This window comes from Parasteatoda tepidariorum, chromosome 6 (genome assembly GCF_043381705.1).
Source record: "Parasteatoda tepidariorum isolate YZ-2023 chromosome 6, CAS_Ptep_4.0, whole genome shotgun sequence".
In the NCBI taxonomy this organism is placed as follows: Eukaryota; Metazoa; Arthropoda; class Arachnida; order Araneae; family Theridiidae; genus Parasteatoda; species Parasteatoda tepidariorum.
This window is the reverse complement of record NC_092209.1, coordinates 471,482-486,988: the sequence shown is the minus strand read 5'-3', so window position 1 is coordinate 486,988 and position 15,507 is coordinate 471,482. Positions and strand designations below refer to the sequence as shown.

At 33.0% G+C, this 15,507-nt stretch overlaps 1 protein-coding gene across 1 annotated transcript; it reads left to right on the top strand.

Moving 5' to 3' along the window:
• The first annotated feature begins 1,956 nt into the window (after window positions 1–1,956).
• Window positions 1,957–3,486, top strand: LOC122272096 (zinc finger MYM-type protein 1-like). The gene has a single exon (XM_043055200.1). It carries the CDS (start codon window positions 1,957–1,959, stop codon window positions 3,484–3,486), a length of 1,530 nt encoding a protein of 509 aa, XP_042911134.1.
• The last annotated feature ends 12,021 nt before the right edge of the window (window positions 3,487–15,507 follow it).

The window sequence follows — 15,507 nt, the reverse complement described above, 5'->3', positions numbered from 1 at the left end:
TCTGTGAATGGTCATGGTGGACACTGGTGTTTGGGTTGAACGTCTGATGGTTGATAGAGATGAAGAAGGCGCTGTGACAGCTGCTCGGACAATCACTCTGTCCTCACGCTCTGTTGTAGCCCTAGGTCGACCGATACCATCCTGACGCTGAACTCTGCCATTTTCCACCCATCCTTGCCAGCATCTTCGAATCGCCGCATCGCTTCGACTCAAATGACGAGTGATTCTCCGATTTGTCCAACCGGCCTCTTTCAATTCAATGATACGACCTCTGTCAAACTCTGAAAGTTGCTCGTAATGAGAGCGAATCCTGCAGCGAGGCATTTTTTAAGTTGTTGAAAGGTAATCTGCATCACAATCAAATCGAAAGTTTTAACAACTGTTGAAGAAATGCTCCTTATTACGTCTCCTGGATGCGCAGTTCCAATGCGCCAGAGATCAAACTATTCGTTCATTGGACACCAAATTTTAATCATTTGCATATCTGTTCAAAACATTCATGCATACGAAATTTCAAAGCAATCGGGTGATTGCTTCTTGGTGCGTCGATTTTTTTGTTATACAGTGTAGTTATACCTCGTTACCATAGTCACTGGTTCAGACGAATGGCTAGGGGAGTTCTTACTTTAGGCAAACTATACCATATTGACGCGTTATTGTTGGTAAATTCACGGTTCAGCTTAATACTAAAAGATTCATACCTTCAAAAACAATAAGAATTTTAACAACCGTTGAAGAACTGCTCCTTATTACGTCTCCTGGATGCGCAGTTCCAATGCGCCAGAGATCAAACTATTCGTTCATTGGACACCAAATTTTAATCATTTGCATATCTGTTCAAAACATTCATGCATACGAAATTTCAAAGCAATCGGACGATTGCTTCTTGGTGCGTCGATTTTTTTGTTAGAGAGTGTTGTTATACCTCGTTACCATAGTCACTGGTTCAGACGAACGGCTAGGGGAGTTCTTACTTTAGACAAACTATACCATATTGACGCGTTATTGTTGGTAAATTCACGGTTCAGCTTAATACTAAAAGATTCATAGCTTCAAAAACAATAAGGATTTAATCCAATATTAGCACTCTTCCTTTACGTTTAGATAACTTCTCTCGGAATAGGACAGGCTACTCTCTCTCTCTCTCTCTATGTATATATATATATATATATATATACACGGACGTATATAAGACGTATATGAGTTTTTTTAATATCCATATTTCCAAATATCGCATAGAACTTCTTATAATATACGTCTTGCCTCGAAAAATAATTTTTTAAGAAATATGTAGAAAAAAAATTTCGTTTGCACCTTACAAAAGCTGAAGAATCCCTGGCTTTGCATGTTTCATTGAGCGAAGGAAACGAATGTTTCATCGAGATACCACCCCATCCACTCTGTCCTTCTCCAACCGCGAGCAAAATGGAACGGCTCCCTCCCAAGGAAGGAAGGAAGAAGACGTGCTGATGGTGGTAATTTCGGCATTTCGCCTTGCGCAGACAGATTGAAAGCGGTTCAAAACGAAACTCTTTCCTCGTGTACTTATACTCTACATGTAGATAAGGATAATTGATATTGAATAAATAAAAAGTATTCAAAAATATGAAACGTACTACTCAACAACCCAAGAGATCTCTTGTTTTTTTTCTTTCTAAAAACGAAAGACCCCATGAACTTCCAACAAATGACAGTGGCATTGTTCCTCGTAATGAAAAATCCCAGCAATAAGAAATACCGGAAGAGGATGAATCGACCGATGTTGATAAACCGAAAAAAGGTAGGAATTCTTTATCTCAGTAATCCTCCGGACGATGATGAAGAAAAACTTAAAGCGTTGAAACAGTGTGGGATCCCCCCGGATACTTTCAAGTTTCTAGTCAGCGTCAGTGGCAAAAAAAGACTTTTCAACGTCATTGAACTGCTAGACATTCATGGCTTGCATATTCAATATGCATGCAGGGAGCATTTTGGAAAGTATGCGTTCTTCTTGGAAAAAAGGAAGGTGGTCGTGGCAGTCAAGAACTTGGAGCCTTTGTTAGTAAGCCCTTTATAAATTGGAAGTCCGCTTTAGAAGCCTTTGATCATCATGCAAACGCAAAATATCATAAATTTGCTATCGAGCAGGCAGCAAATTTTGTAAAGGTAGCGGAAGGCAAAGTGGTTGATGTTGCCGAATCAGTCAATGTGGAAAACAGCAAAATTGCTCAAGAAAACAGGAAAAGATTAAAAGCCATCGTAGAAACGATTCTTTTATGCGGAAGACAAGAACTCGCTTTAAGGGGAAGCTGTGACTCTGGTGAAATTGGAAAAAATGACCCCGCTCATAATGATGGAAACTTTAGAGCACTGCTTCGTGCTCGCTCTGGCGATGAGGTACTTAAGAAGCATTTACTAACACAATCAATACACAGTCGAGCCATGTATACCTCATCACAGATTCAAAATGAAATAATTGAACTATCCGGTAAGACAATTCAAGATAAACTCTTAGAAAGGGTAAAAAAGGCAGGCTATTTCAGTGTACTAGCTGATGAAACACAAGATATATCACGACGAGAACAAATAGCTTTGTGTGTGCGATACGTAGACTGTTCATCTGGAAAAGCAGTTATCCGGGAAGATTTTGTTGAATTTATAAGCGTAGAAGATGTTTCTGCTCAAGCATTAGCAACGACCATAATAACACATCTTGTATCCTATAATTTAGATATGTATAAATTTATAGGGCAAGGATATGATGGCGCTGCAGAGATGAGTGGTCGATTACGAGGTGTGAGAACAATAATCGCAGAGCAGTATCCAAAAGCGCAATTCGTGCATTGCGTGGCTCATGTACTGAACTTAGTATTAGTTCATTCATGTGAAGTACCTATGATAAGGAACTGTCTAGGAACTATAAAATCCGTAATCAACTTCTTCCGACAATCTCCACTACGGGATGGTCAATTAAAGAAAATTGCCGATGAAAACAACTTTGAACATTCCACCCTTATCGGTCTTTGTGAAACACGTTGGACAGAAAAACATGTAGCTGTCGAAAGGTTCGCAGAAATGCTACCCGTTGCACGTGCAACGCTTGAGACACTTCAAAGCACTGGTCTTTCAGACGTCGCCACACAAGCTTTTCAGCTGCAGACAGCTGTGGACAATAGCCAATTTATAGTATCTTTGGTCATACTCAGAAAAGTATTTTCGTATTTGATTAAGGTGATGCAGAAGGTGAATGTTGATTTAATAGCCACTTGGAGTTATGCGAAAACTGTCAGTACAACCATAGGAAGCATTAGAAACGAGACACAATTCTCCATACTTTTCGAGGAAGCAAAGAGAATGAGCTCGAACGAAATAGTTGTCCCAAGAATGGCCGCAAGAGCGTCCCAACGCAACAATGTACCTGGAGAAACTGCCGAAATTTACTATCGGCGAAATGTGTTTTATCCGTTTATATACCGTGTGGTAACCGAACTAGGCGCAAAAGATTAAATTTATTACTTTAAGCAATTAACACTTTTCTATACTCTTTGATCATTGTTTTCCTTACAATAAACAAATATTTTACACACCTGTATGATTACTGAAATATTAGTAGCTTATATTACATATATATACACTCCTCAAAAGTGAAATTGCAACACCAAGAAATAATGCACGTAGCGTCATGCGAATTTCAGAAGCGATAGTAGTGAGATGGATATGCAAATGATTAAATTTGCGCACGCATCTGATCACGTGGTACGCATGTTCGGGCTATAAAGGCCAGCAACTTTCCCTTCTCATAAACGGCATCTGAGGTTTTGCGTAGCATTTGCGACTTTCGAAAAATCGTAGAAAATGCCTCTGAGACGTCGGCGAGCTCAATACCATCAGTTAACGACCGGGAAACGTGAACGTATTATTGAACTCCATGAACTTGGTTTGTCGCTGCGCGCAATAGCAACTCGTGTTGGGCACAACGTGAGTACCATCCAACGTTGTGTCACACGATGGATTCAGGAAGGTCTACGTGCACGCCGAAGAGGAAGTGGTGCGCACAGGTGCACGTCAGAGCGCACAGACCGGCGTATTCGCCAGTTGACTATTCGAGACCCTTTCTCCACGGCACGTGCCATCCGAAGCCGGTTGCCTTCAGGAGCAGGTGGATCTGTGTCCACCCAAACCATACGCAACAGATTGCATGAAGTACAGTTACGTGCACGGGTACCAGCAACAGGGGTACCGTTGACCGCTTTACACAGGGCTAGACGCCTGGCGTGGTGTCATCGTCATCGTACCTGGACCATCCAATGGCATCGGGTATTGTTCACGGATGAATCTCGTTTCTGTCTGTGGAGAAATGACGGCCGTCGACGGGTATGGCGGCGACCCGGAGAACGCTACGAACCAGCCCATTACGCCGAGCGTCACAACGGTCCTACACCGGGCATCATGGTTTGGGGTGGCATAATGTTTGATCGCAGAACGCCCCTGGTACACATTCACGGCAGTTTGACAGCGGACCGCTACGTCACACAAGTTGTGTATCCCGTTGTTCTGCCCTTGTTGCAGGGCGCACCCAACACGGTATTCCAGCAAGACAATGCCAGGCCGCATGTCGCACGGCGAACTCTTAACAGCCTGACTGGATNTGGCTTTGCATGTTTCATTGAGCGAAAGAAACGAAAGTTTCATCGAGAAAGTTCCGACGAAATTGTAAATAAGTTATCAACAAGGCGCAAAAGATTAAATTTATTACTTTAAGCAATTAACATTTTTCTATACTCTTTGATCATTGTTTTCCTTACAATAAACAAATATTTTACACGCCTGTATGATTACTGAAATATTAGTAGAATACACTCCTCAATACACTCCTTACACTCCTGAAAATATACATATATATATATATATATATATAAACATAAAGAAATAGAGAAAATAAAATATTTAAAAATCCGAAATGCAAAATAAAGAGAATATATAATCATATTATTACTACTGATTATTTGAAGTTAATAGAAAACTTAGAATTAAGAAATTTAATGTTAAAAGGCTTACCCATTTACCATTTATCAATTAATAAAATTCTAAAATACTTTCTTTATGATCCCAATAAGTTTTGTTTAAAGATGTCAAATAACCTTTAGGTATGTTAACAGAATGGAAATGGGCTGTTTATGATTTTTAAAAAGCTTTATTTTTATAATAAGGAAAATTAAATAACAGTAGCGAGTCAACACATTTTTTTATAATTGATCGGTCAACTAAGCATCTACAAAAAAATTTTGTAACTATCCCCATAGACCAAACTTCAGCAATCTTCCGTAAAAAATTCTAAATCAAGAGTCAAAAAATAATAAATAACAATAATATAATTAAAGAATTTTTTCGCTTTACTTAAGAGGTTAAAATCTAAAACGAATAATATACAATTTCCCTACTTAATTATCAATCCAAAATTTTATAAAATTCCTATTAAATTTAGAACAATCACTTGTGGGTCTAATACTTACCTTACTAAACCTGAATTCATTTTCTCTAACTACTTAAATAAAATTATTAACAATATGATTAAAGAAGATTTTTCTTGGATTATCACTAATAATCAACTAATTTTAGAAAAATAATTAATTTTATTGCGACTTTTGATTTCCAGGATCTCTTCAATAGCATTCTTCTTTCTAAACTAAAAGATGTTCTTTTGAGTTATTGCTATGATTATAAAAAGAACTTTAATTGTGGTTCTGATAATTGGGAAATTCTAATTAATATTCGTCTTTTTAATAATTATCTTTACAATGGAAATCCTATTTTCATTCAAATTGATGGAATATCACAAGTATTTAATTTTTCTTCTCTTTTAACTAAATTACTTGTACACTATTATGAAGAAAATAAATTATACTCTTAATATTAAATTTGTTTTTAGATTTATTGATGATTTAATCATCTTTAAATTTTCCAGATTATACAATTTTGTTAAATAATATTTACCCCGAGGAATTTATCTAGCTTCGTAAACATGATAGTAATATTAATTTTAATATTTCGAAATTAAGTATTAAAAAGGAAGTAAATATCTGCATTGTTGATTTATACGATAATTTTTTTCTTTTAAATTTAGTATAAATAAACTAATTGCCAAGAATCCTAATGTTTCTAAAAAATATTTATTTAAGTACCATTTTTAATCACATAAATAGAATCCAAAGAAATTGTAATAATGTTTATTTATCGAAAAAACAAATAGACGAACTCTTCCAAAATTTGATTTTAAAAAAAAAACAGACAAAAAACAATGGATATTCAACTAATTTAATTAAATTCTATATCAAATCATTTAGTTAACTGTTGTAATTATTAATAAATTTATTGAAAATTTCTTTATTAACTAAATTTATATTTTTGCCATGTGCAAATCTAATTCTGACAAATTCGTGGTTAAAAATCTTCCAATACTAAATAAGGAATTTTTTAAGTTAAGAAAGGTATTAAATAGTTTTTTTTTCATTAAATGTCAATAATTTTTCTAAAATCATTAAAGTTTTATAATAAAAATTCGCTGAACAGCCGACTCAACTTTTGGGACTACCATTCCTTGTTATTTTGAACCCATCAATGTGGAAAGGAACTCTCAAATCAAGTATTGGGGAGAAATTTGTCTTCGTAAGAAAATTTTTGATGAAAGTAATCAACTGTGCACACATTTGCTGGAATTTAACCAGGCATCGAACCCGGGACACCTCATTGGAAGGCCTCTATTGCCTGAGCCACCACGACTCAAAGTATTCCTTCCAACGAGGATGGGATTCGAACAAACGTGAGAAGAGCCCACTAGATTAGCAGTCCATCGCCTCAACCACTCGGCCACTCTTCAGTATAATATTATTACCTTGCGCACATCCAGTTTCGGGCTAATCCAAGGTAACATACGAATCAATGCGCTTTTGCACTTCAGTAAGAACGTGATATAAAAGAATCCCATCATCCTCTATTTACTTTATTTTTATTTTTCGTTATCTGGCAAACTTGTTACGAAAATATTTTAAATCATTTTTGAAAAATGACGGTAAGTGTAAGTACATATGAATTTGATACAAGCTTTTTATAATACGTTTTGAGTTTTATTCTGTAGTTTCTTGAATTTTTATTTTCTATTTTTGCTTGATATGTTTTATTTTGTATTTCTTTCTTAATTTGTTCCATTTTCGTTTCAATTTTTTGGTGCTCCTCACACTATTGAATTGATATATTGTGCACAATATATCAATTCTATCATAAGCACAATATTAGTATGCACTCTTTTTTTTGCGGATATAATCGTGTGAGCTGATGATGAGATTATATCTTTTCCTTATTTCGTTTTCCAACTTTTTTATTTTTTTAAAATTCAAATATTTTAATATTTTTAAAAAACACTTTATTAATACTCTTTCTTCTTCTCTTTTCATAAAATCTTTATATTTTTTCCATGTTTTCTCTATACTTTAAACTTTTTTTATATATACTTGCAGTTTATTGCGCAGTAAACAAAACTCATTATTATTTTTCTTAAGTTTCGTCGTTAGTCTTTCTTTTTTATCTTTCTTTCCCTTATTGTGTTATCTCTTTCTCCCCCCCCCTCCCCCCCTCTCTCTGTCTATATATATATATATAATTTGCTGCTATGTACCATTACCATCGCTGTTTCGGACTTTAAAGTTCTGTTTTGATTTGCTGCGCAATAACTATACAACTTAGAAACTTAAAATTATGAAGACGTGTAGAAATAGGAGTTCTACGAAGCAATAAAAAGAAAATCGGAAATGGGTCGGTACTTGGATGGGCAAAAAGATCATCCTGGAAATAAAAAGGGCAATTAATGTTATACTTGTAGTGATTTGGAAACAATTTAAGCTTTCATTGTTTCCATTGAAATTTGAGTGTTCCAGTGAGTCAGAAAGTAGACTACACATGTCGTATGCGAAATACCATCGTCCCAAACACGAAGCAGAGTTCATAAAGACGTAGTAAAACTGAATAAAAATATCTATCACCTATCCAGTAAATGTGTTTAAAATGCCGAGTTTTTAAAATACAATTCACTTGCCTGACCATTTCGAAGAGCGAGCTTAATGCATGTTTTCAAGATTTGATTTCAAATTTCTTTCTCGGTGAAAGAACTTACTACTTTCCTTGAAGGCTTCACAAAGAATATAGTAATTATTTGAGAAGAGACCTTGTTCAGGTCGAGTTCGAGGTTTTGTGTGTGAGGAAAGGCTATTTCTTTATATATTCCGTTGTTTGTTGTGTGTCGGAGGTTAATAAACGCTGCCTGGGACGCAATCATTGCGAAAGAATAGTTTATTGTACAAGGTAGAAAGAATCGAATGAACTTTGAAAAGGATTCACTGTAAACCATAAAATAAGAACGATAAAGATTAAGGAAAAGAACAGGAGAGGGGGTGGCCTAAACATAATTCTATGTATAGTAATAAACTTTGTCTGTGATTAAAATTTATGTCTGTGTGTGCTTTTTTTATAGCTCCAGAAACGTTTGTTTAATCGTCCTGAAATTTGGAGAGTGGGTTAAAAGGGCAAATTTTAGCCCTTTTAATTCGATTGTTCGGGAGAGACATTTGAAAACTGGTATGATGTGACTGAAACTGCGACGATACCGTCAACGGTGTTTTCTTGCCTATATACCTCTCATTAGTAATAAAAAGAGTTAATTACACCTTTTTAGATATCTAATTATTTTTTATCCGCTATGTCAGATGATATGCGTGATATTTGTGAGTGTGGGAGCATAGGCCGTCTAAACCATTCAAACTAAGTTATATGAAACTTCATGTCTATTATTTTTTTATACATAAATACTTAATTGGGTATATACATAATTGCGCGCGCACCACACACACATACACACGCGCGCTCGCGCGCGCACTGTTGTTTGTGTTTATTATTTTTTTACTTATTATTCCCTTATTCCCCCCCCCTTTTTTTCATATGTCTATAATTTTTCTTTGTTTTATTCTTCATATATATATATATATATATATATATATATATATGAAAATATGAGCGTGTTACAGAAGAGTTAAGTTTCTCCACATAAGTTATAATGTTAATTAACGTGAAGTTAATTAAATACAGCGCAATATCGCAAATAGAATTTGTTAAGATATAATTCATTCTCGTCTACATCTTTTATTTAATTTAGATTTATTATTTGTTTATGTAACTTATTGTAGCAGTGATATATTTTTGTTTTGTGTACCTGCAACTTCGATGCATTAGTAGTTTGTTTACGTTTTACATGGCTTCGTGCCTATCTTTGTGTTAACTAAGAAATATAGAGTGAAAAAAATTGAAATCTTTGATAAAACTCTGTGTGAAAGTATATTAAATGCGACACTTTAGATAATTGAAACTTGACAGGCTTGGCCTACTCGAAATAGAATGGAAAGACCAGTTGCAAACATAAACAAATGCCGCGTTTAAAGAACCGATCAGGTTCGAGATTCTGATTGGTTGCTTATTATTCCGAAGAATTTATCTTAAAATCTATGTAATCTTTAATTATATGTCAACAATATTGGTTGCCACTACCATAACACCTTCACTCATTTCTAACAGTGTTGAAATAAGCCAACTTTCCTGACAGTTCACATTTTTACTGAATATTATTATAAAATATGTTATTGTTGAGATTAAAGAAAAAGAGTAATCTTAATCGTTTTAAAGCTTTTTGTTTCTTTCTTGTTGGTAACTCCAACCAACTCAGTGCCTGTTTTTACATTTTCACTGAGGTCACGCTGCTGTGTGCAGTTGTTATATGTTCACATCCATTTTAAAATAATAATAACACAGTATGTATTTCTTTATCTGTGTGATATTTTATTTAATACTTAGTACACTTAATTTTCTGAGTTATAAAATATTATAAAACAGCATGTTATTATAAAATAATTTCAAATAATAATTTTACACTTTATGCACGATTTCAAAAAATTAAGTATTGAAATGGTGCAAAGAAAAGAGATATCAACATAAGCTTATCTAATAAATTCTTTAGTGAATATTAACGAACAAGAAAACTTTAACAAATGATGTATCTAATTCACTCGCATATCGTATTTAATTAACTTAGCTAAACAGAAAGGAATGTGTTATAAATATTTTTATCTTAATTTTTTATATGATTGTAAAAGGAAATTTTTCGATGATTAAAAATGGGTTTTCCGAAAATTGTTCTTATTTTTCATATTTTTTTAAATTTAAGTAATCCGTAAATTTTAATTTAAACATTTGAATGCTTTAAAACATTAATTTCGTTTAAAAATTATGTTATACTCGAAATATTTTCCTTGAGTCAAGCATTTACAACCAATTTTTTTTAATTTAAAACAATTGTATTAGATTTAAAATTTGAGTGCCCTTTAGTTTTCTGTTGGATTATTCCCCTTTGGCTAAACATCTTCCTATGCATGATTGAGAATTACTTTACAACAAGGACAGTGTTCATAGGAAAGGAAATTGTTTTCACGAAATTTTCCCCCCATAGTATCCCTATCCTCCCAATTATATAAGCATTGAAAGATTTACAAATTAGTTTTGTGTTTTAGTTACATCTATAAATTAGGAGGATTTTGTGGAAATTAAGCCTCATTGAAAGACAAAGTTTTTTTTTTTTTAAATATAAGTTTCGTTGTTATTTTCCGATTTTTCTTTTACTATTGGCGATCAAAATGGCAGAACTCTCTACCTATGGTAACACTTCGCATGCTTTCACCATTAGCGTGTGGATAGTCATAAAAGAAGGAAGTACGTTATAGTTTCTGTTTTGATTTTCAAGTAGATAAATTTTTTTTAAAAGTTAGAATACTAATATGGAACACAAAACTGCATTAAACATAGTTTTTACAGGAAGCATCAGGGAAATTTGAAAAAATATTTTTGACAATTAAATGCGAAAAAAAAAAAAAAACATTATAGAAGGGGAAGATGTTGTAGTACACTCCCCTACAATTGAGCAGAGGCGTTTCACGACATGGAACCGGTCTTCTTCCCAGATGGCGTTTTCGATTGCTGCGATATCTTATTAATTTTAATTTAATATAGAAAAGATTTGATTTTATATATCCCATATCTGTAATTTAGTTTACATAATACTAAAAGAAAACAAAATATTTTTAAATCTAAATTATTAAAACTTCTATGAAAAAAAAACGCGCTTAAAAGCAGCAGAAATTTCACAAAAAGGATAAATGTAGCAATAAGGAAACGAAGGAAATAAAAATAAAAATGAAAATATGACCACCGAAGCCGACGTCTTCAGGGGGTACCGGTCCCGGTAGCGATAAAAACAAAACCTTTTCTATTGAGGGGGAGGCAAATATTACTTTAGGCATTTGCCTCCCCCTCAATAGAAAAGGTTTTGTTTTTATGGCTACCGGGGCCGGTACCCCCTGAAGACGTCGGCTTCGGTGGTCATATTTTCATTTTTATTTTTATTTCCTTCGTTTCCTTTATTGCTACGTTAGTTTACATAATTTACCGTTGAAAAAAAAAACCTTTTTACACTATTGTTTGAATGGAATAATTGTGATGCTTGGCAAGAATCATACCAGTTTTCTTGACCTTGGGCTTTGGGGTGCAGGAGCAGATGTTCCGGTTAGATGGTCAGCCGAACGCGGAACCCCCAGTGTTTAGTTAACAAGCATGCTTGGTACTCATTTATCGACCCACTGAAGGGATGAAAGGCTGAGTCAACCTTGCCCGGCCCGAGGATCGAACCCAGGACCTGGCACGGAGGAGCTAACACTCAGCCACCAGGCGTCAAGAATCATACACATTAAAGAATTCATTGCGAAGTTTTAAAGGGCGGTGCAAATGTCTCTCCTCACAATTTGATCTTATTTATCTCAAGGGATGCCTTCTCTTAAAAAACTATACAAAAAAAATAAAGTGCCTATATTTTTTAAAGCGCAAATTCTGAGCTAAAAACTTGCAAATGTTTCTCTCATTTAGAATATTATTCAAACTTATGAGGATATTTAATTACTACATCATCACGTTATAACAAATATTTTTGATATCTCATGCGATAGTCTAGTCAAATTATCATAAATAGATGCAAAAATTAGGGTAATTCCCATTTTTTGCACAGTGATGAAAAATCCAAGTTTTTCAATTACTCGTGACTATAAAATTCGAAGATGAGCTCTCGATTAAAACAATAACAAAAATTTATTTTGATACATTAAGCTTACAACTGCCCTCATTCAATTCTTAAATCAATCTATTACATTTACATTATAAGCCGCCAACTATAGCGACTCTAAATTACATTTTCCTTATAAGATGCCATCTAGTGGATAATAATTTTATCATATTCTACAGTGACCACTGCTTGCTCCGCCATTTGAAAGAAACCACTACATTTCAGGCCAAAAATATTTAAATTGCTGTTTTTTACTTAATTATCTACAATTTTAAACAAACACAAAACTTGCAGTTTTCTGACATAGAACTCTTTGAATATTAAGAATTTTTTTAAAATATATGAAATTTGGTAGGTATCCCTCGATTTCAACCAAAGCGTGACAAGTTCGGTGGATTATTGTTCGATCACCTAGAACAGGGGTTTCCAACTTACGTGACTTAAAACTTAACTTAAAAACATCAGTCAAATGGCGGGCCGTAACTTTATAAAAATTTTATATTGGACTCTTTTACGTTTGAAGGAACATTAAATACTACTGTCAGATTTTTATCAAGTTGTGCAAAACAGAAGTATTGAATTGCAAATTAAAATAAGAAGTAGATTTTTAAATAAAAAGTACAAATTTTTTTTTTGCACCTTTTATATGTTAAATTTCACAGAAACGAAGAAATTAGGCTTTTTTTAACGAAAGAAAAGTAGACCCACATAGATTTTTTACGAAAATTTTTAGCAAAAGAAATGACAACCAATATATTTAGTTTGCGGGCCACAAAAAAAGGCTTCACGGGCCGGATGTGGCCCGCGGGCCGCCAGTAGGTATCCACTGACCTAGAAGGTGAACAATGTTTGGGAAAATAATAATTGTAGTCAAAATATTTTGGTAAATATAGATTCGGAGATACATATATTAGAGCTTTTTCAATAATGGTATTTATTACATTAAGAATGATGTATAAATATTTTACAGATTGGTGTAATTTTTATAAATTAGTTAATTTTAACACGTTTTGAAAGGTTTTGGATCTTATTATAAGAATGCTACCCAGTTCGCACTCCATTACTTTCAAATTCTTGCTTTTGATTTCCAATTTTTATTATTATTTTGTAATCGCAGTGCTTCCCAATTGTTTAAATCATATTATTACAAAATAACAAGACATGAATTCTATTCCCCCCCCCCTTTGTATGCATCAAATTACCAAGAAAACAAAATTTTATTCATTATTAATTCAGAATCTATTCAATTTTTTACGTTTCACACATTTACTTTTAAATTATTAGTACGATAATGAATTAGCATAGTTATGAATCAAAATAAAATGGATGTTATTTGCAAATATGTTTCTAATGATTAAGTCAAGAAGAGTCCCTTTATTGGTTTTACGTATTTGGTCTTTTGAAGTTTCATTATTGTCCCTTGAAATTGATTCATTGCTACTTTTAGTGTAAACGAAAGAGACCTAAAAATGACATTATTATAAATGACAAAACATGGAGAGAAATGAAGTGCCACCAATAGGATGAAGAGTTGATATTTAAGCTTTGTATTAATTTCTGGAAGATATGCGTAGTTCGATTAAATAATGTGTCGGCTTTTTTTCTTCTCAATTCATGGTGTAAATGTGGTTATTTAATCTACATTATAAATAATATATTGAATAACAGTTCTTCATTCATACGCATCTTTATTTTAAGATTCCTTATCAACTTTATCAATTTAAAACTTGCCAGAAGTACGTGTGTTAGAATCAATTTAAAGTTAAATCTTGTTTCAATATAGAATTGGTTTTCTTATCCTAAAAAAAAAAAAAGCGTAAATATGAAATTTTACAAAATCTTGCAGAATATCTATGAAAAAATTAGCATAAAAAAGAATGCAGGTTGATTTTTTCTAAATTTTTGATTATTTATTTATGTTTTCGTCAGTACTTTAAGTTATTTTGGTATTAAACAAAGTCGGTTGAAATATGTTTGAAATGAGTGCGAAATACTCACACGGCATTTCATATACTCACAAATAAAGTATTCTCAAATACCATTTCTCTTCCTTTATAATTTAATTTTAAGTTATTACAACTGATTTATAAAAATACGTATTGTTTAAATAACATTAGTAACAATCATATATCCGCGCATTTGATACAAATCAACGTTTCACTAAACTTATAATTCTATTTAAATACCGAATATATATTTGTAGAGGAATGTTTATTTAATTTACACCTCCAATACATCATTAAAACAATTTCTTACATTCATAGTTTACAAATAAAATATATAATTTGAAAACCTTTGTCGAGAACTGTGCAATAAAATAAAATCGCGCTTGGAGGAGAAAGATGACGTTTCAAATGCTTTCTTTTCTAGGAGTTGTCCTAAACACTGACTATTTCATTTCCACAGCCAGAGAGAAACGTGATCAGTTAACTCTTTCTTCACTCAAAAAACGAACATCCATGAACCGTTCGAATGGAAAGAGTGTGGCGGAACAGGTCGTTAACCACCTGAACAATTTTTTTAGAAGTAGGTCAATCGATGACTCACTGTCTTTTTCTTGTGTCGATTACCGAGAAAACATCCGGAATTCCTCCAATATAATGTTTATGGAATGTGCTCGCACACAATGTTTTAACATTCAACACAATTTTTTATGTGTTTTAACACAAATCCATCGAATAAGTTCAGATCAATGTGTATGTGTGCATTCTAAGGAAAATTTTTTAAAACGGTTTTTGTGCAAATGAATTAGTAAGCATTAAGGGTGATTATCTGAATGAGATCAAAGGCCCGCAAACCAGATAGAGCTGACAATTTTTTGAGTCATAGAATCATACTCAAAGCTCAATAATTTTTCTAAACTTCAGAATTAAGTTATTACTTTTTTAAATACGAAGTTATTTTTTAATTTACAAGTCTGAAAAAAAAAGAAACTTTTCCTATAGTTTACATATAAAATAACGAAATAATTTTAGGATGATCACTTTTATGTAAAAGCTATCTTAAAAACCAGTTAAAGAATTTGTTTTGTTTTGTTAAAGTTGTTACCATTTGAATTACATGAAACAAAATTTAAGCCTGATTTATTTACCTTCTAACTGTAATTAGTTTAGTTTATGCACAATATAATTTTTTAAAAATCGTTATGATTATTTATCAACACTTTACATTACTGTTGGTGTATATATTTATAGAGTTTTATTTTAATTTACTCTCCGCTCACAATTTAAATCCTCTCTGTTTTCTATTATTTTTGAAAGTTGATATTTTCTTGAAAAGCGATAATTTTGTATAAATAATGTATAATAATTATAGTTTTATGC

What these genes read in the sequence shown, in the direction of transcription:
- LOC122272096 (XM_043055200.1), top strand. Translation starts at nt 1,957, where the DNA reads ATGCAGGGAGCATTTTGGAAAGTATGCGTTCTTCTTGGAAAAAAGGAA.